Raw genomic sequence first — 27,090 nt, forward strand, 5'->3', positions numbered from 1 at the left:
GCCTCCAGGATGACGGTCGCCCGTAAAGGTCATGGCGAGATGCGGAGAACTGGCGCGCCACGAGAAACGCCCAGCTGCGCCCGTTTGTTCTTGTGCTCATTCCCCATCTTTCCTCATAAACCCGTCCTTGTCGCTCACAACCACGCCTGCCATGGTAAAAGTGCTGAGATTGACTTTGAAGCTTTTCGCGTTGTGACATCACAGCACGCTTCCTCGGCATCTGCCCCGGCTTCCGGAACCGACATCGAAAATTCTGCGAACACCATGAGTCCCATACCGGATATGCAATGGAAGGAGCATGAAGTGGTGCCCAAGCCCAGTGACCCAGAGGAACTCATACTGGAAGCATGGGCGCAGGGCTATCTGGTTGGGTCCCTCATCATCATGGCCTTCATCACGCTGGCCAACATGAGGCGAGGCGTGCTGTTGCACAAGGTTAGTAGAGAAGCCCTTTGAGCAATGACCACCGCTGACAACCATCTAGTTAATTCTACTCGAAGTGAGTCCACATTAACACGTCTGCTTACGTCCGTACTGATCAGTTCTAGCTCATCCTCGGCATATGGCAAGGATTTTGGCTCTTCTTCCCCAGTCCTGTCCACGCGTGGTGGCTCTCCGTTGCCGCCATCTTCCTAAACGCTTCATGGTCTCTGCATAATGTCATTGCCTGGATGAAGATTAAACCATTTCTCTCCAAGCCTGTCAGCTACATCTTCATCGGCACTGTAATCCTCGCTCAGTCATACTGGATCCTGGAGATATACGCCAACTTCGCCTACTTCCATGGCGTTAACAAGATATTTCTGTCTACACGGCCGTACGAGGCGCTATGTCGCGATCCTTGGTGGATTTTCACCACCATCTATCTCTTCTGGGTCATCAAGACCCAGTACGAACTGAGCCTCAAAGAAATCATACGCATCTCGCCACGTTTCGGCATCATGTTGTTGTCCATGTTGCTCAGCATAATCTTCATCATCCTAGACATTCTTACCGTTACACGGGCTATTGGTCTTCCAGGTCCTACAGGCATCAATCCCTTCTGGAAGTTTGCATTTGTCTTCAAGTGCCTGACGGACTCTGTTGTTCTCGACGATTTCAAGGTGGCGCTCGACCGCCTGCGAGCCTTCAGGATCAGTCGATTGGGCAGCTTTTCGGGTGACATGAGCGATAGTCGGAGTCGTCCTGACAACAACCTTGTCGCCACGTGGGAAGAGATGGAGAGGGAAGCCAACGCGCTTCAGAATGTGCGCAGCCCAGATGGCGACTACATACATCCCAGCAACTTCCCATACAAGCCAAAGCGGGCGCGCAGGCCTCACAAAGACTCAGTCATGTTTCCCAATCAACCGGATTACCGGGACTCTAATGCTGGATTGGATCCGGAAGATATTGTACCCAGTGCGTTAGGTGACGGTCCAATGAGGGCGGATGCACAACCCGTGCAGAAGAAACAACATCAATTTATTGACGACATGGTCAACCACAACAGAAGAGATTTGGTTGCTGAGAACGACTATGCTGAGGCGATGAGGGATATGCAGCGAGATAGTGTATCCACACCTATTCGAACGAGCGAATCTACCCGTCGAGCCACGCCACCAGGCTGAACGACAAAGGAACCTTAACACTCGACACGTGTCGAACGACTCATCAGCAACCGGGAACGGGACGGCACCCATCAGGTCGGCTATAGACATGCCTACCCATGTGGTACACGAGCACACCAGATGCGACCTCAATCCTTGCGCACACCACAATCGGCGCAGTGGACAGGCATAGCCTAATGAAGGCTACACATAGATTTGGGCGGCGGTGGAAGGATAGAAGCAGTCAGTGATACACTTTTGTGAGTTGAGTTGAAGTGATGACAAGCGGCATGTTGGTATGACGGCGTTATGTAAATGCTTGCAGGCATTGGTCAAATTGGCCACATCTATATACCCATTTGCTATTCAGTGATAAGCCATATGCTATATTGCATACGAACTAGGAATCATATACAGAGACACAAACAAATAATTACTATTTACCATCTTGGAGAATACTTGAAGTACCGGTTGACCAGCCCTGTTCCTTCCCCTCGCTTTCATTGGTGGTATGCGAGATCGCCTTGAAAAAGCACATGAGCATCGCGGACAATACAACATTGTGCGAGATTGGTGTTTATCCTCCTTCAATGTAGAGACCTTTCTTCCACGCCAGCTCCACAAGAGGCTGTTTTCTTGAGCCACCCTCATATGTTGCACACACATGACCATTTTCATTGGTGACAATGTTTCTCGTAGCCAAGTAAGGGCTCCAATGTATGTCCTTGGCGAACTGTGGAGCTTTTGACCCAATCTTTGTTCCGCGACAGTGCTCTGCAGCCGTCACGCAATATTTGCCGCTAAGTGCACCAAATAATGTGTCTGCTGATTTCAGGCTGTACTTGTTCCATCGAAGATGCACTTTTAACGCGAACTTCTCCTGTTTTTCATTGGAAAATATCATGTAGAATAGGTTGCTGTGTGGCCCAACGCAGACGAGTACGGATCCGTCGAGGAAGCCAGGCCAGCGTTGCAAGACTGATGGCCACGAGCTTGCGAATGAGTATCCCATAATGCTAACTGAGGAGATATTTATGATGAACGAAGGTCTAGAAGAAGGCGCGTCGAGTCGTGGAAGAAGTGGACGACTGTCCCAGACGTTGCTCTCAGTGACCTTGAAAGGATGCCAACCATCATGCCCGATGTATATCAATTTCCATCCACTAGTGTGAGCTATGCCTTTCCAGAAGCCGGTTTTGAAGATGCGAACAGGTGGACAGCCGCTAGCTCTCGCAAACAATTTTCCGTCTCCTCTCAGGTCTTGCTTGAGCAAGATTCCTATACTTGCGAAACGATCTCCATCCTGCTGCTGCTCTTCTACGATGCCTAACCAGATCTTTTCTTGCGCATCAATAAGAACCATGAAAAGCTCGATGTGTAAGCCACGTCCAGTCACGGTAGTATGAGTTCTTGATGTCCGTCGATGCCGCCAAAAGTTTTCCTTTGGATGTTCAAGAAATGCTGCTGGTGATGTTGCAAGGTACGAATCGTTTGGCGAGCAAGGAAGGTTGTATCCCCAAGCCAGAAGGCTTATGTCGTCCGACCCGCTCAGAACAGCCTCTTGCAACCGAATGAAGGCTTTGATACCTTCCCCATACAACAACGGCATATTTATGTCAAGCAGACCTAGCAAACAATATGCCTGGTCCTCCACACGAGTCGTCCTTCGTTTCGCCATCCATGAGAATTTGTATGCTGCTGAAACGAATCGCAGGGACCAACGATGAAGGAGAAAGTATTTGTGAATAGACGTAACATCGCTCAGAAGTGCGATCCATGCTTCGCCAGCCGTATTGCTGGAATCTCTGGTGTTTGTAGGGGAAACTAGCATCCATGCGGTGTCGTAAAATCGTATCAGTCGCGGAGCAAGCAGCTCTTGTAAGGTCCATCCTCTAGTAAACCATCGGCTATTTCGAAAAGCGGAGTCTTGCGCGTAGATATCTGATGCGGATGGTACATCCTGCAAGTAGGCGTAACACACCTTGGAGGCCTCATACCAGCGAAACATAGAATTGATAGCCTCCGAAAGTTCCGCACTGCTCGTCTTGTCAATGCAGCACGTATCTACCCATACCCAGAGTAATCCTTCCTTTGTCGCTTGCTGACAGCACCCTTCTATCTTGGTGTAGCCTTGCTTCTGCTGGTGTCCTTGTCTTGCCAGATCCTGTAGCGTGACTTCTTCCGGTCCCCAGGTATGCGAGAGAATTGCGTACGGAGGTACCGCATCACCAGAGAACTCCTCCAGCTGCCGTGTGTTGACATTGAGCAGTCTCATATTCTGTATATCACATCCACTGATAAGGCTGAGATCGCCTTTACGCAACACTCCTGTCGTGACCAAGATCAAGACGTGAATTAACAAATGTAAGCCGCTGTACAGCGGTCACCTTGAAGAGATGAAGTAGCGTTCTAGAGTGGTAGTACGTATTTATAAAGTCCTTCGCAAGTGAAGGCTACGAGAATAGATAGGTAGTCAAGCTGGGGGGAAGCGTGCTTATTGCTGCATCGATGTTCAGCCGCAGCCACAAACGTCGCGCACCCTCATTCGACTTTTCATGACCAAAACGACAATTGCCACAACTCATACCTGTTAGAAAGTTGAAAGTATAGTCGTAGCGGTGCCTGGACACATGCACGTATGGATTCTACAGTCCCAGAAATGGTTGTAGCCTAAGTCGATGGCCTGTCACATGAGCTGCGCGATTCAGACACGTGCTGCTGACAAGCTAGACTCCAAGTCACTGAACTGAACGACTATGTGCTGAGATCACTTAGAAGGTAATTGAGTTGCGAATCGATAAAGCCGATCTGCGCATTCGTCCGCATGCTTCTAGCGCGGAACATTCCGTGCCTCGGCTCGCGATTAGGCAATGCATCTGAACCTTCTCAAGGGATGAGGTGTCATATGCTGACGATTGGTGTACAGGAACGTGTCCGCTCCTTCCTGTCGTTCGTTACATCAACAGCTGCCTTCTGGCATGGTCACAATGGCGCAGACGGCTAGCATCGTCGTTGCGGGCGCGTCGATAGCAGCACTCGTGTCGCAACCCGCGCTGAGAGGCAATCTGATGGCTATGCTCGCCAAATGGACAGGATACAACGCGCCTGGAGGCGTGTGGAGGATAGCAGCGATTCTTCTCGCATTAGCCAACCTCAAGAATTTGCCGTTCGTATGGCATGTACGTACTGAGCGAAATACTTGGGACCGCAACATCAAGCTGACTGACATAGCTACGCTTCATTCGTGCCTTCTTCTATCAGCTCTATCTCCAACCGACCCCGATCCCTCCGCATGCGCTCTTCCAACCGATCATAACCTCGACCCGCACTACGCTCCTCGAAACAGACTACAACATGCACAAGTCCAACAGCACTTACTTTAGCGACATGGACATATCACGTACACATCTCTTCACCGCGCTTATCCGCAACGGTATCAGGAAGAACAGTCGTCTCTATGGTGCCAAGAAGAATGCAGTAGCAGGAGCCGTAGGTGCAACGGAAGGCACACGGGGTAAGCACATGATTGCGCTAGGTGGCATAAGCTGTCTGTTCAAGAAAGAGATACTGCCGTACAAGAAGTACGAGATGTGGACAAGACTTCTCTGCTGGGACAGGAAGTGGTTCTATCTAGTCACACATCTAGTCAAGCCTGGTGTAGGACAACCAGAGAGCTGGACACTGCAACCTTGGAAGAAGTCTAAGAGCAACAAGGACGTGGATCCCGAAAAGCTGAAGGGCGCTGTATATGCAACTGCGATTGCAAAGTATGTTATCAAGAGAGGCAGAATTACAGTCCCACCTGAGCAGGCGCTGATCGATGCCGATATGGTCCCAATGAAGCCAGAAGGCTGGGTCTATCAGGGCCAAGTACCTGAAGAATATGAAGCGAATGGCGATGTTCTGCCTAAGGCTGTCGAAGCGAAGGATTGGAACTGGGACGTTATCGAGGCAGAGCGATTAAGGGGCTTGAAGGTGGCTGAGAACTTTGCAGCAATGGACGGCATGCACGACTTCTTTGATGGCGGAAAGGATGGGGTTTTGGGAGAATATCCGGATTTGTTATTCTAATTGGGGTTGATTCACTAGAGAGAGCTTGATACCCTAGATCTGAAGGCAGGCTTGCGACATAGAACGGCGAGGCTGATGTGAAAACGTACTTTGGAAAGCCGATAGGTATTATGACATTTACATGGGTAATCTTCTCACACACGTTATCTGCTTTACCACCATTGGCAGAGGCGGTTGTCTCCATGGTTGGTGTAGGGAACACTAGCGTTGCGCTAAGCCACTGGTGTACTCCGGGCCTGCGCCACCTTTTCCAGTGCTGCGGTTGATAATCACCGGTCACCACATGTAGCAGGCCAGCTATATGGGGCCGCGATCCGCTGGTTCAGCCTTATGGCTCTCAGACTTCGATGCCTTTATGCGACTAACATAATCCACTGACCAGCAGGGCGCAGGTTGTCAAAGGCACTCACACCGAGCTCATAGTCTTTCTTCTGGTACTACGATATATCCACATAACGGACACCCCAGCAGTCATGGCCGCAACATCGAGCGTTTCTGGAATCGGAGGTCCAGACATGGCTTACATCGGAGAACTTTACGAGAATATATCCCGACACCCACCGGGCATAGGTGCTAGAAAGCTGCTTATTGAACATTACATGTCAGTCGGCAACGAATGGTTAGAAGGAGCATTAGACGAGGCAAAGAAACTTCAGAGTTTGGATCCAACAGACCCTGATGTTGCCGAGTTCTTGAAGATTCTCGAGAAGAAGCCAGAACCTCCAGCGCCCGAAAAGAAGGCAGCCGAAGCCAAGCCCGCGTCTTTGACGCAATCACGGGGCGAGGTTATCAACAATGTCCGACATAAGGCTAAACCGATACGTAAACGTGAACCAAACCACCCGGACTTGATCCTGGGAAAGCCGGTCGGCGATTTGGACGATTCGCAGCGAGACCTGGTCATTGGATACCAAAATATACGTGCAAAGGCAACTCACGTATTCGCTAACCTGCTACGTCTACAGGCCCTCCAGAGGAAAGCCGGCTTGCCCCAATCCAAAAACCTCGGCAAAGTCCATGCTATGGTAGATGGTGACGATAACGCCACCTACATTGGGATGCGACCGCCTGCAAGTGCTCGTTCTGTAGCGCGCAATGTTCGGAACAACTACAAAGAGGCCACCAAACTTGTCATAACAGACCTGGAAGCCATGCTCAAGTGGGTTCGCGCGCCAAATGGCACGCCTTCAGGCGAAAGTATTGATTCCATCCGCGATGCTCTTGTCACACGTCGGAGAGCAATCGAATCGGCGCTTCCTGACGAGCTAAAGATCCATTGCGAGCTAGGCTTCATGCACGTTGAGCATGAGCATCTCGAAAGAAATTATGTCAATGACGAGACTATGCTCGGAGACGAGGTCAAGGATATCGCAAGGGAGGACTTCTACGTAACTGAAGACAACTACGCGTGGTCGATGGACGGTGCGTAATCCTACATGTGCGAACTATACGTGCTACGTTTACTGACTTCATAAACCCTCTTTAAGAACTCGTTCAGGCTATACAGGCAAACAGTGGTATATTTCGGAACCCTCTCAGCAAAGAGATGTTCACACCGAAAGATGTCAAGGGAATTCTCCTACATCCAACAGGCCGCTCTTTAGCGGCTCTCCGCGTTGAGCAGCACAAAATGTCCAAGGGTGTGCGGACTGATACGATCGTCCGGATGGAGAAGCTATCAGCGGTTTTGCTGGAAGATCAAAGCAGCGATAACCTCCCCAGTCGAAAAGCAGTAGACGAGTTTCTTCTTTATATCGCAACCCGTAAGTCATCGCTTAAGACGATGGCGCTCTATCAGCTAACATCGTAGCAGTGCCAGACCTTGAGCAGAAAGCGATAGAAAGTCTTAAATGCCCTGCCAAAGACTCACACACCGGACAGTATTATGACTTCACCATCGGTGAGGCAGTACGGGATGCAAAAGGCAATCTCGTATGTTTTCACAAGACGGGCGATTTCATCAAGCAAGCCGCTGCACACTTGCGAAGGAACTGTGGTGTCGCCCCAGACACAGAGCAAGGGAACTGTTCAGCCATGTGAGAGCTTTTAGCAGCTTCTTCGGCTCAGATATTGATCCTGTGTATTTCGCGATAGCCGTTAAGTGCCTTCTTGGGTGATACGTTATGCCTAACGGCTGTAGGCGGCTGTAAAAATATGGGCTATGGTCAATCACACCACACAGGCAATCATTCCAATGGTATTCTAGGTTACGGCCTTATGTATGGAGATATTTTGCGATTGGATGATGCCGGTTTCCGGCGCGGCACCCAAGGACCTTTAGATTATACAGCCCACAAGGCATCCCCACACCCCACTTGCGAGGCTCATCTGCCAAGTGTTTTCCGCCAGTGGTCCTCTACATTGGATTCCTATGTTCGTATATTCGCTAACCGTTGTCTAGTACCGTGGTCAGCCTAACCAATCGCCATGGCCCTAGCTGTTTTGGGAGCCGGTCAACTTACATTCGGTACAAACCACCCTATTCAGCCTTGTGCGCAGCCACAGAGTCTTGGTTTCCTGCAGTAACAGCCCACCCAACACACGGACAGCATACCTAGGTACTCGATTGGACTTATGCGTTCGAAGTCACGCCCAATAATGGGTCTCCAATATCTGATGTTCGTACTTGCTCATCAGGTTCACTTACCTCAGCCGGTTGGCTGTACCTCCTCGAACACCACCAAATCTTTTGTTACTCCAGACCTTGCTGGTCTCCCAATCATATCAAACAAGCACGGGTGGGTCGTACTCTTAGGCGCATCGCTCTGGGTAGTCACAATTTGCTCGGATGTTCTCATATCTCTTTCCCAAGTACCAGATCCATAGATACTTTGGCACGAACCGTTCGCGACAAGACTACAAGCAGCCCTGTCTCCTAGTCCCACTTTATCACATATTCTTTGGCAAAAAGTAAATATTACAAAGACACACGACAAGCATGGACGCCGCTATTATCATTCCTCCTGTAGCCGGACGAACTACCGACAAACGCTCACGTATGTCCTGGGCCAAGAGAACACTCCCCTTGAAGAATCCGACGTTCTTCAAGAAGGTCGAAGACAGTCAATTATGGCATGAAGAGGTGGAGGCCACTGCTGGGCAACTGCACCCCTCAGATCCTCGGTTCCCATGGGGCTTCGTCCGTAACCACACCGATACCTATCTCAAGAAGAAGGGCAAGCTTAGTCAGGAAGATACAGATATAAGACTGACAAAACTGGTTCAAACACATCGGGCAAGAGATATCGCTGTAGCTGCTGTAGCACATGCTATGACAACGCAAAGCCTCAGCCTGTTACTACTTGCTGAAACGAATATCGTATATGGAAGTTACTGGGGTCTCGACACATGGCTACAGAGCTTGATAGCCGCGAATGAAGGCAACCCTGCCTCAACAACACGTTTAGAAGCGCAATGGGCACGTATGCTTCTGCCTTATTCCACTTTCGGTGCCAGCGCAGCCGGCCGCTACCTGAAGGGCGTGACGCGCGCCCTGAAGGAGTTCGAAACACGGAACATGCAAGGTGTCCTTGGTAACTTCGCAGCGATTTTACGCAGAGCCATAAAGGATTATGCAGCCCAACTGGAAGGTCTCCGATTAACATGTGACTGGGTCGCAGCTAAGCAAGCAGTAGACTGGATGAAAACACTGGACGTATCGTTGCCTCTAGATTCATCAGGCACGCTTAGCATAGAAATTATCTTCGATGAGCAATTTCCGGCCTGGAGGATGTGGGCTTCATGGAGACCAGACGTCGATCGCCTCACACAATATTCCAAGTTAAACAGCAGATGGACGTCGACTATCCTCGATCTGTTGGCCTTGGAAGGGCCTGATCTGGTTACTGGCGCCGAAAGGACATTACGCCATGGGTTGGTAGCGGACTATAGCGAGCAACGCCGATGGATACACTATCGTAGTCTGGTAATCGAAGTTCCCGGGCTTACAAGAGTATGCTTAGCCACCGTGTTAGGAAGACTCTTGCGAGGCTTGGATTCAGTTTCTACGTCAATATCCTATGGTGAAAGCCTATTCAACCTCTTCCGATCTTTGACGATAGGACGAGCGATCACCAAGAGCGAGCTAGATCTTTTGGATGCGTCCCTGGAGATTGGCCATAAATCCAAAGACGATTACTTTACCGCTGTTCGTAGAATATGGTCTGAGAAAGAGCACATTTGTGGAATGCATATCAGCCCCCTTCAACGGCTTCTTGTTATTCTCGAGGAACCTAAAGCGACAACTTTCCGCGAACTTTTCCTCCACGATTGGCTCCTTCATGGCTTTGAGGAATGCTTCCGCGAATGCCAACTTGTCATACGAGAGCAGGTGACTACCCCTGCTTGGCTACGTCTACTACTCGAGCTACATGGATTTTGTACTGCCGTTAAAGCATCCACACACGTATTTCCGCAGCTGAGGCTTGAGTTCCAGACCAAGATGCGAGATTGGCCAAGTGACAAACGAATGGCTTCGATCAAGGAGATCTATATCGCAGCTCAGAATTTGTGTTTAGATGAAGTGCAGACAAGGAATGCATTTGTTTGGGTTGACCCTGACATCACCACTGGGTCCATCTTATCAAGATCCTATTCAGAAGACATCAAGGCGCGACACTCGATAGAAGTAATCATCGAGAAATACTGTCTCGACCACCTACTGAATATGGACGCGACTTGCAATACTGTTGACGGAGCGTTGCGCGATATCTTGGAGGTCTGGGAGAACACTGTGGAAGGAGTGAATGACAGTGACCGGCGCATGCTCGCAATCCTTGTTTCGAGAGATATTGGTCACTCTGTAGTACATCGCTGCGAGTGCATTTTTGAGCTTACTGTAGATCTCGGTCTAGGTCAACAATCTACGTTTGTTGGGGACATGTTACGTATCGTTAAAGTGGCGGAGAATGATTCGCGACAAGCCATCATTGCCTTGACGAACATTCTGGCCATCCGAAAAGGATGCACGCAGTGTTGGAGATCTCTCTTGTACAGATGGCTGGATCAAGACGATAAGCTCGAAGCAAGGAACGGAACTGCCCTCGTTGATTACTTGGCCCAAACGATGGACACTAGAACTTGGCTCTCGTTCATGCAATCGCTCGAGACACTCTTCAAGGATCTAGTCTTCTACGACACCGAAGAGCATACATTACCATCTTTATTGGACCCTCAGCTTCTTTCCTGGGTATCGAAGGTGAACAAGTTTAGTCGTACTCTGATGATTCTTGAAGACTTGGGTGGTGATTCCATCGCAGTACGCTCAATTCTTTCCTCAAGCAAAGAATCACAGAGAACAGATAATCTCGCTATACTCTCATGTCTCCAAAGAGCTGAAGGCAGTCTATCCGAGGCGATCATGCAGAGGATCGTTATATGGTTATCCGGCAAGAGGTCGGACGTGCACGAAGTCAAAGAATGCTTGCATAAACTACTTGGCGCGGCTGACGACACCATACTAGCTTGTCAAGAAATTTTCGATGCGAAATTTGGCTTCTTAGATATACCCGGCCTTCCTACCCACGAACAAGCCGGTCTCAATAGGATTGTTGGGAGAGACTATGTCTTCTACGAGGGCACATGCAAACTATACAAAACTACTCTAGAAGTCGATTCGTCGACCCCCAAGGACATCGAACCACATTCACAGCACGTCTTTCCTAGAAGAAGATACGACATTCCATTAGCAGTGGCTGAGGTCATGGTCGCTGGCTGGATCCAAGACGACGGCGTGAAACCGGAGATGAAGACTATCATTGACTGCTTCGCTCGGTTGCTCAATTTGGAGGTATACAGTAATGCAATACCTGAAACGGAGCTTCTCAAAGCAACAGCATTCTGGGAGGGCATTGAAGCAGAAATTATACGAGAAGCCGATCGCCTCGAGGGTCTGAAGCGAGCACTCAAAATGAAAGACCCTATGGGTACCGCCCTGTTACTTGAGGAGTATGACGTGCCTGACACTAGCTTCCTTGAAGAGGAGATACTGGAACTCCCTGCTGGTATTGTCGATCTAGTCGAGCTGATAGACGATGACGAGGTCGAGATGAGCTTCTCGCTCGCTTCGTATACTGAGCTGCAACGAGACGCCATGGGCGTACCAAGCGCAGCAAATAACTTACTCGTACGGTTGTATCTCAACCGTTATGGGAACACGCCGCCAAGATTCTGTACACATTACGACAGCGACGCTGATCTTGAGACTATGCAACATATCCCATGGATTTGCTATGAGTCGTCTATAGTGCCACACGAGCATGTATGCTTTTCACCGCAAAGTGTCTTCATATGGCAGCTTAACAGACTCATTCTGAAGCACATTATCAGCCGGGATGTAACGATAGCAGGGTTTTATTCCACCGTTTCATGTACCATCAGAGAAATGGGCCGCGTGTGTGTCTGCTGTGGAGCAGACCAAAAAGCGAAGAAGGCGCAATTACGAAGGTCGACGCCTTGCAGTCTTGTCGCATGTGCGCAGCTATGGTACGACGACATTACATACGAAGCTGCAAATAGTACGTTCGCTGATCACGAGCATCATAGGTATTCCCTCCCACTAGAGATCCGCATACCAGAAATTCGGACGGACATCTTCACCGTCGATATGCTCTTATCCTCTGTGTACAATGCAGCTTGTACCGGCTCCCTAAAATTCCTCCCAGACTGCCCTATACGTACAGCCAGCTCCATCAAAGCAATCCTCAACTCTCTCCCAAAGCTCTCTGTGATCCGTGACGCGGTCCACATCTCCAAAGTCCTTGAAAAGTACCACGCCGACGCCGAAAAGCTCATTTCATGGGCCTGTACGCAGTTTCGAGGCTATATAGCTACGGCGAGTGGGTTGTGTAAGATTAAAAACTTACCAATAGGTACCCATCAATTTGTGCTCGCGAATGCAAGTCCAAAGCTCGAAACAGCATACTTGTCCCGCCTACCGAAACCCTCTTCGGAGACTACAGTACTCTTTCATGGCACATCACTCGACCGCCTCCCGGCAATCCTTACCCAAGGCCTCGTCGTTTGCTCTGGCACATCTTTGGAACGCACCGGCGCCGTATACGGAAAAGGCATCTACTTGGCGGAAGACCCCGCGACATCCTTCAGTTACTCGACTATCAACTCGAGCTGGCGCAACAGTGCGCTTTCCAATATGCGACTTATGCTTGGATGCGAGGTCGTTGGCAAGGGGAGGAGCGTGAGTCGTGGGATTCATGCATTGGAAGATGGACGTGATGTTATGGTGAGGTATATTTTCCTGTTTCCGCACAATGCTGTAGCACCTGTGGCAAATCATGTTGTTACTGCTATGGGGAGTGCAATGGCGGCATTGAGGACGGGCGTTGTGTAGAATGGTGGATGCGAAAACGGGACAGAGTACATTAAGGCCTGTGAGTCGGACCTGTCTTATAACACAATGTGCTTCAAAAATGAGAGCAAACTGATCTCCTGGCTTTGTTCATGCACTCATGTAGTTTTCATAGTATTCTAAAGTAAGATGGTGCTGCGCCGAATTTTCGTTCTAGTTGCTGTTGCGTACTAAAATGTGAAATTAGCGAAGTGGACGAACGATACTACCTCGACACTAACACCAGCTCTCCACTTTGACCGGTAGAAACGAGGTACTAATTTCTGAGCGGTTCATTCCACAAAAACTAGTATTTGAGTTAGTTCTTTCGCATTTTGGGAGCTTTCGGGGTCCATACTCCAGAGAGGCGAATGTGGGGCGGGTCACGCGATGCAAGGCATCGCACAGCACTGAACCATAGGCCATCAAAGGCCAACAGAAGAGCAATGTTACATCAGTTCACTCTAAAATATAAAGCTTTATTTCATTGATATTCTGCGAAACGATATACATTCAAATCTCACACTTGGCAGACACAACGGAAAAGGAGACGTAGTACTTGCTGATCAGCTGTATATGAGCATCCCTCAGACTTATTGATAGAGAGACATGAATACAACATAGTGTTTGCCAACGTACTCCTTTCTTGGCTTGGCATAGGTGCCAATGTCTTGCGCATCGAACCGTTTCTTTTCATCATAGACGATAGTGAGCAAGTATCGACCAATTACAGATGGAGGTCGCCCCCAATAAATGTGCAAGAGCGACCAAGTACCGCAAAGTAACACACGGTGCAGTGCAATTAAGAAAAGTAACAAGGCGAGGTGGCCAAGATGATGCACAGACAGGAGAATACATGCTGTGTGGTACACGGTCTCCGCCGAGACTGTTGTCGACACAGAGACACTTGGCAGCGGAGGACAACTACACGTAATCTGCTGACATACTGTTCAGCGAGGAGAAGCAACGCGTGTACTACCGAATGCTTAGCTTGGCATCCCCACGGAGGTGGACTGTCTCATTTCTGGGGTAACTGCATTGCTGATGAGGATCATTCAGTGGGTAATCCATGTTCGTTCTACGATGATGATGATGTAGCCCTGAAGCGATGTCATCTAAAAACTATATCCAAACGGAACTGTCGTACGGCAATATGATGCACAACGACTGTTGTCTCAGGAAGGTCGTATGGTCTCATGAAAGTCAAGGGTTGAAAGTCCACGGCTCGGATAGTCCCGCGAGGGCAGCCAAGGACATGTCAGAAATCCCGCACTCAAGTGCAACGCTTGGAGAGGCTGGGCATAGTTGTCCTAAAGTAAAATGCGGCTGGTGAACGATAATGATCCGGACACAGACTGCAGAACTAAGTGCCCAGGCGGAGAAGGTGGAATCGCGCACAGCGGACACATTTGATCGCCAGATAGAGTTGGGTGTGCTCAACGCCAAGGACGATCTACACAGATCCGTCTGGCGCAAAATTGATCTGCTGCTTGGCGGGCCATCAAAAACCATTTTGAGGTGCAACGATAATTAGATTATTCGTGTGCTTGCCCAGGCGGCAGAATGTGTTGTTGTTTCGCGGCACTGATACGTAGGCATTTGATGTGGGACACAAGAGCCGGTCAAGGAAACTTTCTCCACCAAGCGACCGATGCACTGGAGCCAAAACGACACTTGAATTCGTCGCGCATGAAGGTATTGCAGAGCTGGCGCCAATCTAGGGATAGTTCCTGGGCAGCAACATGGACAGCAGCCGACGGAAGGCGTATGCTCTTCAATTGGTCATTGAAAAGCACAAAGTGCGCTTGGTTGAGCAAACGGGTGCGTTCGGCGTCTGCAACAGCGCCTGGCTGGAAGAAGACTTGAGTGAGGCGGCTCGTCAAGTCGGCTGTCCCTGCATATGTCTGGTGCAAGGATGGCGTGTCGCGAGCAGTTGCCGGTGAAGATAGTTTCAGAACAAGCCGGGCCTTAGTGTTTGCGGGAACAAAAGACGAGGGCTGGAAGCGAAACGATGGTAGCTGCACAATCGCGGCCTGATATTGGGGGGTTGGAAGTTGAGTATCACCACGGAGATCAGGAGGGCTGGCATCGTGAGTGAAAGTTTCCCGAGCAGTGGCAGGTGAAACGCGGCTTACAGCAAGGTCCTTAGTGTCTGTCCCGCAAAGCGTAGGCTGCAGGTACGCGAGACGTATCGTGCGAAGACATCTTCCGTCACATGAGCCAGAAAGGGACACGTCTGGCGCAGCACAAACCAGGCGAAACAACGATCGTCTAAATACATGATGATAATGTGCCATATCTCGACAGGTAAGACGTCGGGCGACATGGAAACAGCATGGCGCCGCACAGCGCGTGACGGTGGCGGACCGACACCGGTGGGGGTTCGCGACTCAGGGCTGCTCGGGGCAGACATGGAGAGGTTGGTGTCGGCAGCGACGGTGTGTGATATTTTGTGGGTGCGATGATTATTCCCGCACTCGTTCTGGAGGCAAATGCGGTGAGGCTCACTGGTGTACCGGCGAAGCATCGGCAGTCGTGCAGCCAGCCAAGGTAGGCGAGAGCCAGCGAGCCACACCCACAGGGAATGAGGTCACGTGTCACACCGTCGCGGCTTCCTCGTTGGGAAGGCCTTCCACGGTCTGGCTATGGGGCATAATCGCGCATGCGCCTCACCAATGGCCAAGCCAATCCATGGATGCAGCATGGAGGCTGGTCAGGTCCAGCCAACCAGCAGACCCTGCGCAACCGTCAAACTGTGGCATCGCAACGGCGCGGTTTGGACGTGTGTGGACTCGCAGTTTGTATTACCATAACATGGACGGTAATTGGGAGGCGTTGGCCAGGCGACGCAGGGCGAGCAGGGCCTCTGATTCGGCCGATATGGGACATGTAATGAATTGCTAAGGCTGGTTTGAGGCAGGCCCCGACGCGCCCCTTAGCCGCGAGGGCCGTGCTCAATCATGGAGTGCGGTGCTTTGTGCAGAAGCGTCGGCGGCCGATACGCGGGGGGCAGAAAACAATTGCTTCATCTGGGCATGCTGGTCGCGCGTATTGCATGGGGGGAGTCGGATATTATGGCGCGACGGATGCAGTTGAGGCTGATGGGATAAGTGGCATATCTTGGTTCGTGGGTCTGGAAGGCCGCTAGAAGAAAATTGTGCAAATGCAAAAGTCGCGCAGGCGTGGGGAGCAACAGCGCTGGATACGCGGCTCTCTCGTACGGGGCGAAAAATGCCTCGCATGCGGGCTGAGTGGCTCGCGGTGGCGCCAAGCATTCAAGCTTTCCTATGTGTGAGGGCAGAAGCTTGGTGCCGCCAGAGTGAGCAAGGTGCGTGGAGGAGCTGTTTGCCGGACGCTCTTGCCAAAACGTCATGGGAGCTGATCCCTGCAGCGCTGCACGCTTGTCGCGGACTGTCGCGCTATCTCCAGCTTAATCTCTGCTGCCGCTGCTGGGTGGAGTAGAGCAAGAGTCGCGAACATGCGCCGAGGGAAAGGCAATCACAGCGTCTGGCACACTGGCACTGAGCCTGCCCTCGCAACTGCGCGCAGCCGGCACCCTCAATCGCCCTGCACAATGCACGGCATGGTAGTCAACGGCAGTCAGCCCTCCGTCATCAGCGCATCACCCTCGGCCGGTGAATGCGACGGCCAATCTCTGCTCGCAGTCGCGCGCCGATGATGTAGCGTATCCCGCACGGGCCGCATCTCTGCAAATTCACCCCCGGGACTCTCGGCTCGAGCTAATCCCCATCCATGGTTAGCTTTATGACAATCATAAATCCCTCATAGCGGCCAAAGGTCGGTCCTTGCTGAGTTTTTCCTGGGTTGATACGTGGGTGAGTTCCTGCCGCGCTACTTAACCAGAGCCTCTCCCGCTCCCATCACATTTTCTTCACAGAGAAGGCCCTGCTTGCAGTTACCCATTTGCACAGCACATTCGACCTGACACTCAACCTCATCGTCAAGTCGCCTCGGAAAAGCCTTCTCTGTGCCTAGAGTTACCGGATATAATAATACATACGAGAAACAGCATTCCCTAATTCGACAAGATGGCGCCCAACGACGATGTTGAGCGCCCACGCGCGTCCAGCGCCGCTGAGCGGCAAAAGTCCATCGTCTCCATGACCGAGTTCGAGGGCATGGACGAATACACCGCGCTCCAGAAGTACATCCTCTTCTACCGCGACACCCGAACCAACCCTCACGCCGAGCAAACCACCAAGAAGAAGGCCTGGTGGCAGTTCTGGAAGTCTGGCTCAGCTACCGCTGCCACTCCCATCCAGGATGCCGGTGCCGTCCCCGACGACTGTAAGTTTTACCATCCTGCTCACTCGATTGCATGCACCTCAATCACATCGCACTGCTGTTTGCGGCAGCGCTCAACCTACCTCGCCAATTCATCCTTTGTTGAGCTTTACCTCGACATTTGGTGGCTGGCATGGTCCGCGCTCAAGCTGTTCCCTGCTAGCAACGCGATAGCGGCAGAAATGGTGGAGCCAATCATGCAACCCGGCTCCACCAAACTACCCGCTTCTGCAGCATCCGAAATGAGCAACACGATCAAGAGGAATTTTGCTAACATGGAATTGCAGACCTCAACACTGAGCTCCGAACTGGTCTCACCTCGTCCGACGTTGAGCAGCGTCGCAAGCGCTATGGTTTCAACGAAATCTCTTCTGAGAAGACCAACCTTCTCAAGCAGTTCATCGGTTACTTCACTGGTCCCATTCTCTACGGTAAGGATCCCTGCACAAACTTGTTTAGCGCCAAACTAACGCATCATAGTCATGGAGCTCGCTGCTCTTCTCGCCGCTGGTCTTCAGGATTGGGTCGATTTCGGTGTCATCTGCGGTATCCTGTTGCTCAACGCCATCGTCGGTTGGTACCAGGAGAAGCAGGCTGCCGATGTCGTCGCTTCGCTCAAGGGTGATATCGCCATGAAGGCCACCGTCGTTCGTGACAACCAGCAACAGACCATTCTCGCTCGTGAGCTTGTTCCCGGTGACATCGTCGTTATTGAAGAGGGTCAATCCGTCCCCGGTGACGCCCGTCTTATCTGCGGCTACGACCACCCTGAGGACTTCGACTTGTACATGAAGCTCAAGGCTGAGGACAAGTTCCACGACGCTGACCCAGAGGACGAGAAGGATGACGACGTTGATGAGGAGAAGTTCGATGAGGAGAACCCCATCACTCAGGGCCACCCTCTCGTTGCTTGCGATCAATCGTCCATCACCGGAGAGTCTCTCGCTGTCGACAAGTACATGGGAGAAGTCGCCTACTACACCACTGGCTGCAAGCGCGGCAAGGCCTACGGTATCGTCATCACCACTGCTAAGCACTCTTTCGTCGGTCGCACTGCTACCCTAGTCCAGGGCGCTCAGGACCAGGGTCACTTCAAGGCTATCATGAACTCCATCGGAACGGCGCTTCTCGTCCTCGTCATGTTCTTCATCCTGCTCGCCTGGATTGGTGGTTTCTTCCGTCACATTCCTATTTCCAAGGCCCGCGAGGGAACTGACAAGTCCGTCACTCTTCTCCACTACGCTCTCATCATGTTCATCGTCGGTGTCCCCGTCGGTCTTCCCGTCGTCACCACCACCACCCTCGCTGTCGGTGCCGCCTACCTCGCTGAGCAGAAGGCTATCGTCCAGAAGCTCACTGCCATTGAGTCGCTTGCTGGTGTCGATGTTCTTTGCTCTGACAAGACTGGTACGCTCACTGCCAACCAGCTCTCTCTCCGTGAGCCCTACGTCGCTGAGGGCCAGGATGTCAACTGGATGATGGCTGTCGCTGCTCTTGCCTCTTCCCACAACCTGAAGTCGCTCGACCCCATTGACAAGGTTACCATTCTTACCATCCGCCGCTACCCCAAGGCTCGTGAGATCCTCAACATGGGCTGGAAGACTGAGAAGTTCACTCCCTTCGACCCCGTCTCCAAGCGTATTACCGCTGTCTGCCACATGGGTGGTGACAAGTACGTCTGCGCCAAGGGTGCCCCCAAGGCCATTGTCAACCTTGCCAACTGCGACGAGGTCACCGCTACCCTCTACAAGGAGAAGGCCGCTGAGTTCGCTCGCCGTGGTTTCCGATCTCTCGGTGTCGCTTACCAGAAGAACGACGGTGACTGGATTCTTCTCGGTCTCTTGTCCATGTTCGACCCCCCTCGTGAGGATACCGCTCAGACCATCATTGAGGCCCAGCAGCTCGGTGTTCCCGTCAAGATGTTGACTGGTGACGCTATTGCCATCGCTAAGGAGACTTGCAAGATGCTTGCTCTCGGTACCAAGGTCTACAACTCTTCCAAGCTCATCGGCGGTGGTCTCACTGGTACTACCCAGCACGACCTTGTCGAGCGCGCTGACGGTTTCGCTGAAGTCTTCCCTGAGCACAAGTACCAGGTCGTCGAGATGCTTCAACAGCGTGGTCACTTGACTGCCATGACTGGTGACGGTGTCAACGATGCTCCTTCCCTGAAGAAGTCCGACTGTGGTATTGCCGTCGAGGGTTCCACTGAGGCTGCTCAGGCTGCCGCTGATATCGTATTCCTTGCCCCCGGTCTGTCCACCATCGTCTTGGCCATTAAGACTTCTCGCCAGATTTTCCAGCGTATGAAGGCTTACATCCAGTACCGTATCGCTCTCTGTCTCCACTTGGAAGTCTACCTTGTCACCTCCATGATCATCCTCAACGAGACTATCCGCGCTGAGCTCATCGTCTTCCTTGCTCTCTTCGCTGATTTGGCCACCGTCGCTGTCGCTTACGACAACGCCCACTCTGAGCAACGCCCCGTCGAATGGCAACTCCCCAAGATCTGGTTCATCTCCGTCATCCTTGGTCTCCTCCTCGCTCTCGGTACCTGGATCGTCCGTGGTACTCTCTTCATCCCCAGCGGAGGTATCATCCAGAACTTCGGTGCTATCCAGCCCATTCTGTTCCTCGAGGTTGCTCTTACTGAGAACTGGCTCATCTTCGTTACTCGTGGTGGCAAGACTTTCCCCTCGTTCCAGCTCATCGTCGCCATTCTCGGTGTCGACGCTCTCGCGACCATCTTCACCCTCTTCGGCTGGATGTCTGGTGCTCCTTACCAAACCAACCCCCCTACCATCAACAGCAGGTTCCGTGACGACGGATGGGTCGACATTGTCACCGTTGTTGTTGTCTGGGCTTACTCCATTGGTGTCACCATCATCATTGCTATCGTCTACTACCTGCTTAACCGCATCGCATGGCTCGACACTCTCGGCCGCAAGGACCGCAGCCGCAAGAACCCTGCTATTGAGAACATGATTGCTGCCCTCAGCAAGCTGTCCCTCGAGCACGGCAAGGACAAGCACGGCACAACCCGCTACGTCCTTGCTCCCCGCGCTGTTGAGGAGGAGGATGATGAGTAAATTAGGGTCGTCGTCCAGTTATGACGCGATGTGTATTTGGATATTTGTACGGGATTGATGAACCCACCTGAAAGCAAGGTTAATTTCTCATCACGTCTTGCTAGTCTTCTCATGTATACCAAGAAGCATAATTTCATTGTCTCAATTAATACCCCAATCGAAAATATTGCTGTGAACATGTCCTTGCTGCTTCAACCACCTTTGTGTCAATTAACTCACATTGCATTCTACTTGTCTAGACTTCGAAACTGAACTATAATGGTTCCACTAATCGCCTGTTGTACAAACCTTATGATTGTTTTTCCACAGAACCCTAGCACATCGGAAAGATTCACGGCCTTGCCAACATTTGCCGCTAGTCACCCGTCACTCGCCTTCCTGGCTTATGTCCATCCACACAACATTGATAAGAAAGATACCTGAGCACAAAGCATGCAAGCCACCTACGACCTCCGTGGAGCAGCCACAAGGGCATGCGGGGTTGTTTGTGGTAGCTGCTGTACTCGCGACCAAGCGGGGTAAAGACAGCTGCACGCCATCGCGTCGTCCCTAATGCAACGGCTGGATAGGCTCATGCAAGCTATCGCCAAACATGACATACTTGTGCTGCGAGGTTGGCTGCGTAACGCTTAGTCGGATTGGGGCATGTACGATGAAGTCAATTGATCAAATCCATTGGCTTGCGCTAATTGGTATCCAGCACTGGCAGATGAAGATGTGCTCACTTCTCGTATCGTATTCTAATTGTTGTGCTATGTAAAGATCACTACGGTGGCACCGAAAGACTAATTGCAATGTCTGGCCATTGAGCGTATTCAGTATAACGTATTCGCATCCTGTCGTTATATTGGGTGGCCTTATAGCGTGCCGAGCCTCCGTGACGGTTAGCACTAAACCTTTAGTTCTCCATCTCGTCGCATCGCGGCTGGGCGGTGACATGGAGTGTTGCGCGCCGTGGGTCGTACTGGTGATGATGGTGATGATCGCGTGGTGACGACGCTTGTCGCATCTTCCTTCGCGTCTTGTCTTGTCTTGATGAGTGCCCTGTCTGCTTGATACAAAGTGACGATGAAAGAATGCTTGCGTATTGCTTGTGTTGCCCTTGCTTTGCGACGAGCCAAGGCGCGGAGTGTTTCGCCTTTAGCGAACGGCAGTGACTACCTAGATCGAGTTTTCGTCGTGTATTGACACAAGTTTCAATAAAAGCGCCCGCGCATCGTTCCCCCGACGCGAACACGGAACAAGTAAAACTCAAAACAACAATACCCGCGGCGCAAAGAGCGACTGTTCATCACGATGCATGACGTTTGATCGTCCTCCGGACATTCTCATACATCGCAAGCCGTGCGCTGGCTCCTTTGGGACTTTTTAGCCGCGACCTGTTGCGTCGCAGGCGCAATGTCGATCCAACGGAGTGATGAACGAGCATGTGTCCGCGGGCGGCTGGGGTGTAGTCTGGGCAAGATAATCGCGTGTTTCTGGGGTCTGTGTTGTGTGATCATCCCGCCTTCGATGTCATCACGCCGATGTGCTTGCTGCACGGGGGCTCAGATAAGCGATGGCTGGGGCTGGGCTGAGTATGCAAGCATCACAACTTGGTGCAAGCATGCGAGCTTAGGCAGCCTTATCGTAACTGCACGTGTTTCAGCTTCCGTGTGGGTTGAAGACGTCATGAGATTATGTGGTGTTGTTGTCGGCGCGGTTGGATAACGCCGAGACGGGCCGTTAGAGATGTTACTTTGCTTCTTGGAGGATGACGTGGACGGTTGCAGTGGTGTTGTACATCTTTGTAGTTTAGAGATTTACGCAAGTCTTGGTAACTTCGATGCCGCAAGGTAGGTATACGAGTGATGTGAACTAACGCGTCTTCCTTTACGCGATACAATGACTACTAATTGCGACCATTGCACCTCGGTTCCTCCATGTGATGATTTGCTAGAAACGCGGATCCTGAAGGTATATACCAACCAGTATCTCTCAAGTTGTTGCTATAGAACTCAGCAAAGGCTTCGAGAATACATATTATGCGACTCTATGTCCATGTACCTAGAAATGTAAGAGCTGTCTGTCCGGCTAGTCGCTTTTCAAATGTGATGCCGAAATCCTTCGTTCCCTTTCAAGTAACATCAGTTTCGACTCCAAGCTCCTGCTTCTTTCAACAACCCCAAATTCCAATCTTCCATGACGTACCCTACGAATCCTGTGAGCCCGCAGGTCAAAAACAAACGTCCGGCCACTTTATTCAGAGTGTGATACGAGGCGTTGTAGTTGTTGAAGTACACTTGACTCAGTATTGGAAGAGCAATAATAACTGTGAAGAGTCAAGATACCTCTCTATATTCATTCTCATCAACGAGTTATGTTTGGTTATCGAAAGTCCTTCATACATTCCTGTGGCTATTGTGCCCAGCGACCACAACTCGAACCGATGCGATGGAGACAATAGCTAAATGACTATTGTAGAGTAGACACCGCGAACCAATGGATCTGTGGTCAGGAGTGACTCGAACGCACTGGCTGGATATGCACGCAAAATGTGCGCAAGACGACCGTTTTCTACCATCATACCGACAAACAGAGACAACGTATCCTTGTTAGAGGCACGCTCTCAAGAGGTTGTTCCATCGAGTGTCACTGGTGCTCGGCCAGGTATGGATATGACACGAGGTTCTGACTTGTACGGCTTCTCTGAGGTTCGTTTGTTGGAGATATCACTTGGGTCTGACCAAGACACACTCCCAGGAAGGTCGAACACAGATGCTTACTTCTGCATCATACCGTGCCTGAATCTCGATACTCACTCGAACTGTAATCCTTACACTCAGTCCATTTTTCGTCATCGTTCCTCGTGTTCAGAGGCTAAGGTATAACACGGAAGATGATTTCATAGTTGGCTTGTCTTTGTTGATCAAGAATTACCTTAAACCCTACTAGAGGAGTTCAAGCGGAAATGTTGAGATAAAAGGTTTCTCATCTCCATGAGCTTGGCAAGTCGTTTAAAATCTTGATTCACTGCGTTCGGGCTGTGAAGCGCCTGTGAGCCCTGGGTTTATAGCAGTTATGCAAGCGTGTTTCATCGAACTGGGTTCCTGGATGGATACAGTACTTGTCACTTCGTGAGAACGCAAATATTCTGGCAGATCTTTCTACAAGCGACAAAGGCATGTAACACGATACGCAGACCTACCTTGCGGATAACAAGCACAAACAGGAACGTATCGAGGACTTCTCCCGACTTTGATACACTGACCTTAGAAGACTACTAGCCTAATATGGGGCCCTCTGTTGTCGAAAGAGAATGGTGCAACAACCCCCATTAGTCAGTGATATCTAATTGCATCTTTGAGAGTCTTTAGGGTGACTAGTAAGGAGATCCACGTCCGAAAATATCTAAAGTTTGTCATTTGAAGGAAGCTATAAGGTGAGAAACGATTGGTCGTGATTGCTTCTGAGGTACCCTTCTTGCGATATACCGAACGCCTTGATGCCTCCTTTCCTGTAGAGTAGTGACAAAATGACATCCAGAAAATTCATGAGACAGTATGCAGTATTCTCTGCATTTGCCGCATTGTCGTTGGCTGCCCATGCTGGTCAATTGGCGAAGCTCTTCCCGTGAACGTAGATCAGCCTTTTTGCGCCACGCAAAAATCTCATGTCAGTAATCATTCCGATTGAGACATTTTCTACCAAAGTCTCTAGAACGCCAGTTTCTTACCATGTAGAGTTCTAATACGTCGAGAATTTAGGCTCAATAACTTCTTGAACAGTCCAGCCTCGTGTGAACCACCAGGCATCTACAGATTGTTCAAGGTCCTGATCATCTTCCATAACAGCTTAGTACACTATAACTTCCTGTTACCAGTAAAATATAGAGTTAACAGACTCTGACAGGTCGTCATTCCTGTGCTATTAATGTAATGAGTATTGCACTAACCGTAGTCGGATTCATCGCGTTGGGCCTGTTTGCATAGAAGAAATATTTTCCACCGTTCAGCCTTGTCAATATCAGGCTGAGATGTAATCATACTAAACATGATCTCCTTGGGCCCAGGTGTGAGACAGAAAGCGTATAGTAGTTTGTGGGGTTCAACAAATTCCTCAAGCTATAGTGTAACAACGTTGACGAGTCCATAGTCGAATAGTCAAGAGCGCGAGTAATAACTTAGACAGAGCTACGTTTGGCGATATATAGGGTAGAGGCGACGGCGTCAACTAGCATAAGCTTAGCAGCTGTGCCTCTAAACCTGGACGTTAAGGGTCAATATATGGGCAGATAAGGATATCGATTAAAGTCATTAGATAAGAGGTGGGGATTGGAGTTGATTGTAGTCCGTACCGACGATGACTGGGCTCATTCTCCCCCACGGCCCCTACAGAGTACCTCGTTTTCCATAAGATATACCCCACCAACACCACACCCTAAGATTAAGCTAACGTTGTGGATTGCACTATTTTGGTCCAAGATGCAGCACATACCTTTAGAGTGTAATAAACTTAGGGCATAATTCATCGAGAACTTACTTCTTCGTATTCTATGTTCAGCGACAATGAGGCGAAGAAGTGCATAAGTACGACCGACTACCACAAGAGAAGTAACAACAAGACTCTAAATAACGGCAAATTGCTTTCAATAGTCGTCGCTCTTCCATAAAAGCAATTTGCTAGGGTTGACTTCCAGTTTGAGGTAGTAATGAGCGATCTAGGTATCGCAGGTGCAATAAATTATAGCCAGAGAAGTTCAACGAGGTACCAGTCGAGAGAGCGAGGGTATAGGGGAAGGACAAGTAGTAAATAGATAGATCAGCTAGGTAGATAGCAGAGACAGATTGAAGTCTGTGATGACCAGAAAGGAGAAATAGATACGACATGTAATCTTTTGCCCTTGACAATGTCAGCAGGTACTGCAGTGCAAATAGAAACTTCTTTAACCTCTTATACTAAACAGACGTATCAAGCACTACCGTTCGACTGCTTTGGTTTCACATCCCCTCTCGCCTTCGCAGGAAGCAGCTTCAGAAGTCCAAACAAGCCAAAAGCCAAAATGACTTGGCAAAGCCAGAAAAGTTGACCACCCAATATACGATACTTGACGCCGATGGCATAGACACTAGTGGCAAGAGCCGGAGCCACGGACCGAATGCCACTTTGAGCAGCAAGTGCGACAGCGTTAAGCGTCCCAAGCGTCTCGTGTGAGGGCGAAATGTCGTTAAGTGCGAGTTGAACACAAGCTGATGTATAGTTAGTGTACGTAGCCCATCAGCATAGGAACAGATACTCACTGAATGCCATCGAAACCCCACTTGCGAGAACTATGACGGGTGGTCCGGTAGCCCAGAAAACGGTAGTATGCCCGTACCGAAGTAGAAAATTGTACACCGGACCGACGACAAAGAGAACAGGCCAGGCTGATGCACAAAGCCAGAGCACACGACCGGTACCTATTCGCTTGTGCAGTAAAGGGAATGCAATAAGCAGCCAGGCTGCCTGAGAAGCTCCATTTAGTGCTGTACACGCAGCAATAAGCTCTGTTGTAAAGCCAAGACCACCCATGCTGATAGGTGTGTACTGGGCAACTGGAAAGACAGCCGTGAAGGTGAATGCCATGAGCATCACGTAGTTATATACTACAAGTACTCGCATAACGCCAGGATATTTGACAAGCTCCCATGTAGACATGTTAGACTTTGCGGTCTTCTTCCTATCGCCGTGGATATGCAAAGTTTCTTTGACAAACAGCATAGTTGTAATCGCTGCAGAAAGGGCAATAACTGATACGACGATGTTGGGTAGTGAGTAAGGGTAATCATGCCAGAATTGCGTCTTGCCGAAGGTCGATGTGAACTTGTCCGCTGGGCTTTCGAGTGCACCACCTGTAGACTTGCGTTTAGTCTAGCGTCAACTTTGAGTAGTTATATAATGACGTACCAATCAGCGGGCCAACAAAAATCCCCATATTGCTAGCGAAAGCGAAGAAACTGAAGGCTCGTGCTTGAGTATGCTTGGTACTGTTCTCGGAGAGCATAGCTCGGACAGTGACGATTGTTCCAGCAAAAACCCCACCCAGGCACCTGAATAGCGCCATCTGCCACAAGGTTCTGCTTAGACCAAAGAGAACCGTGGCGACAGTCAACCCCAACAATGAGATGACTAGCACGGGTTTTCTTCCATATCGATCAGAAGCCTGGAGACTATGTCAGCAATAATCCTTTGCCCATAGCAAGACTAAGGTCACATACCTTTCCCCAGAGAATCATGACACACATCTGTGTGGCACTGAACAGACTTTCGATCAATCCCGAGTAAAACCCAACATCCTCTTTATCCACACCTCCTACCCTCTCAATCATGAAGTTGATGTAAGGAAAGATGGAGAAGAAGGAAATAGGCGCCGCGCAAACGGCATAACACAGAAGAAAGATCTGCGCCTTGGGCAGTGGTTTCTTCTTGTCGTTATCGTCATCTTCAAGATAATCTTGCTGCTCCGAAGGATCGACGGACTCATCTATGGGTGTGGGATCTACGTGGGTCAAGAGAGGCGTGGTCTCATCGCTCGATTTAGCGGATGGGGAAGCATCGACATTGGTAGATGATGTGGGCATTGCGAAGACTGATGCCAAGTAGAGGTGGGTTTAGATGCAACAGTTCCGTAATTGATTGGAGTTCGGATGAAATCGTGTCGATAGATTCAGCG

General features: G+C 50.4%; 7 protein-coding genes across 7 annotated transcripts; 5 read left to right on the top strand and 2 right to left on the bottom strand.

The window, feature by feature from the left end:
• Positions 1–264: 264 nt before the first annotated feature.
• Positions 265–1,610, top strand: AA0111_g11233 (hypothetical protein; the record flags this gene model as incomplete). The annotated part of the gene is made up of 3 exons (XM_028645075.1): positions 265–435; positions 485–499; positions 549–1,610. The coding sequence occupies 3 exons, from the start codon at positions 265–267 to the stop codon at positions 1,608–1,610; spliced, it is 1,248 nt and encodes a 415-aa protein (XP_028501153.1).
• Positions 1,611–2,166: 556 nt separating this feature from the next.
• Positions 2,167–3,864, bottom strand: AA0111_g11234 (hypothetical protein; the record flags this gene model as incomplete). The annotated part of the gene is made up of 1 exon (XM_028645076.1): positions 2,167–3,864. One exon carries the CDS (start codon positions 3,862–3,864, stop codon positions 2,167–2,169), a length of 1,698 nt encoding a protein of 565 aa, XP_028501156.1.
• Positions 3,865–4,576: 712 nt separating this feature from the next.
• AA0111_g11235 (hypothetical protein) lies at positions 4,577–5,660 on the top strand (the record flags this gene model as incomplete). The annotated part of the gene is made up of 2 exons (XM_028645077.1): positions 4,577–4,768; positions 4,821–5,660. 2 exons carry the CDS (start codon positions 4,577–4,579, stop codon positions 5,658–5,660), a joined length of 1,032 nt encoding a protein of 343 aa, XP_028501157.1.
• Positions 5,661–6,133: 473 nt separating this feature from the next.
• AA0111_g11236 (hypothetical protein) lies at positions 6,134–7,700 on the top strand (the record flags this gene model as incomplete). Its single annotated transcript, XM_028645078.1, has 3 exons — positions 6,134–7,082; positions 7,148–7,423; positions 7,474–7,700. 3 exons carry the CDS (start codon positions 6,134–6,136, stop codon positions 7,698–7,700), a joined length of 1,452 nt encoding a protein of 483 aa, XP_028501154.1.
• An 898-nt stretch (positions 7,701–8,598) lies between these two features.
• AA0111_g11237 (hypothetical protein) lies at positions 8,599–13,008 on the top strand (the record flags this gene model as incomplete). The annotated part of the gene is made up of 1 exon (XM_028645079.1): positions 8,599–13,008. The coding sequence occupies one exon, from the start codon at positions 8,599–8,601 to the stop codon at positions 13,006–13,008; it is 4,410 nt and encodes a 1,469-aa protein (XP_028501155.1).
• Positions 13,009–17,054: 4,046 nt separating this feature from the next.
• AA0111_g11238 (Plasma membrane ATPase 1) lies at positions 17,055–20,399 on the top strand (the record flags this gene model as incomplete). The annotated part of the gene is made up of 3 exons (XM_028645080.1): positions 17,055–17,313; positions 17,598–17,741; positions 17,791–20,399. The coding sequence occupies 3 exons, from the start codon at positions 17,055–17,057 to the stop codon at positions 20,397–20,399; spliced, it is 3,012 nt and encodes a 1,003-aa protein (XP_028501171.1).
• A 4,950-nt stretch (positions 20,400–25,349) lies between these two features.
• Positions 25,350–26,998, bottom strand: AA0111_g11239 (hypothetical protein; the record flags this gene model as incomplete). The annotated part of the gene is made up of 4 exons (XM_028645081.1): positions 25,350–25,627; positions 25,679–26,269; positions 26,325–26,580; positions 26,636–26,998. 4 exons carry the CDS (start codon positions 26,996–26,998, stop codon positions 25,350–25,352), a joined length of 1,488 nt encoding a protein of 495 aa, XP_028501137.1.
• Positions 26,999–27,090: the final 92 nt, after the last annotated feature.

Source organism: Alternaria arborescens, assembly GCF_004154835.1.
Source record: "Alternaria arborescens strain FERA 675 chromosome Unknown contig_46, whole genome shotgun sequence".
NCBI classification, from domain to species: Eukaryota; Fungi; Ascomycota; class Dothideomycetes; order Pleosporales; family Pleosporaceae; genus Alternaria; species Alternaria arborescens.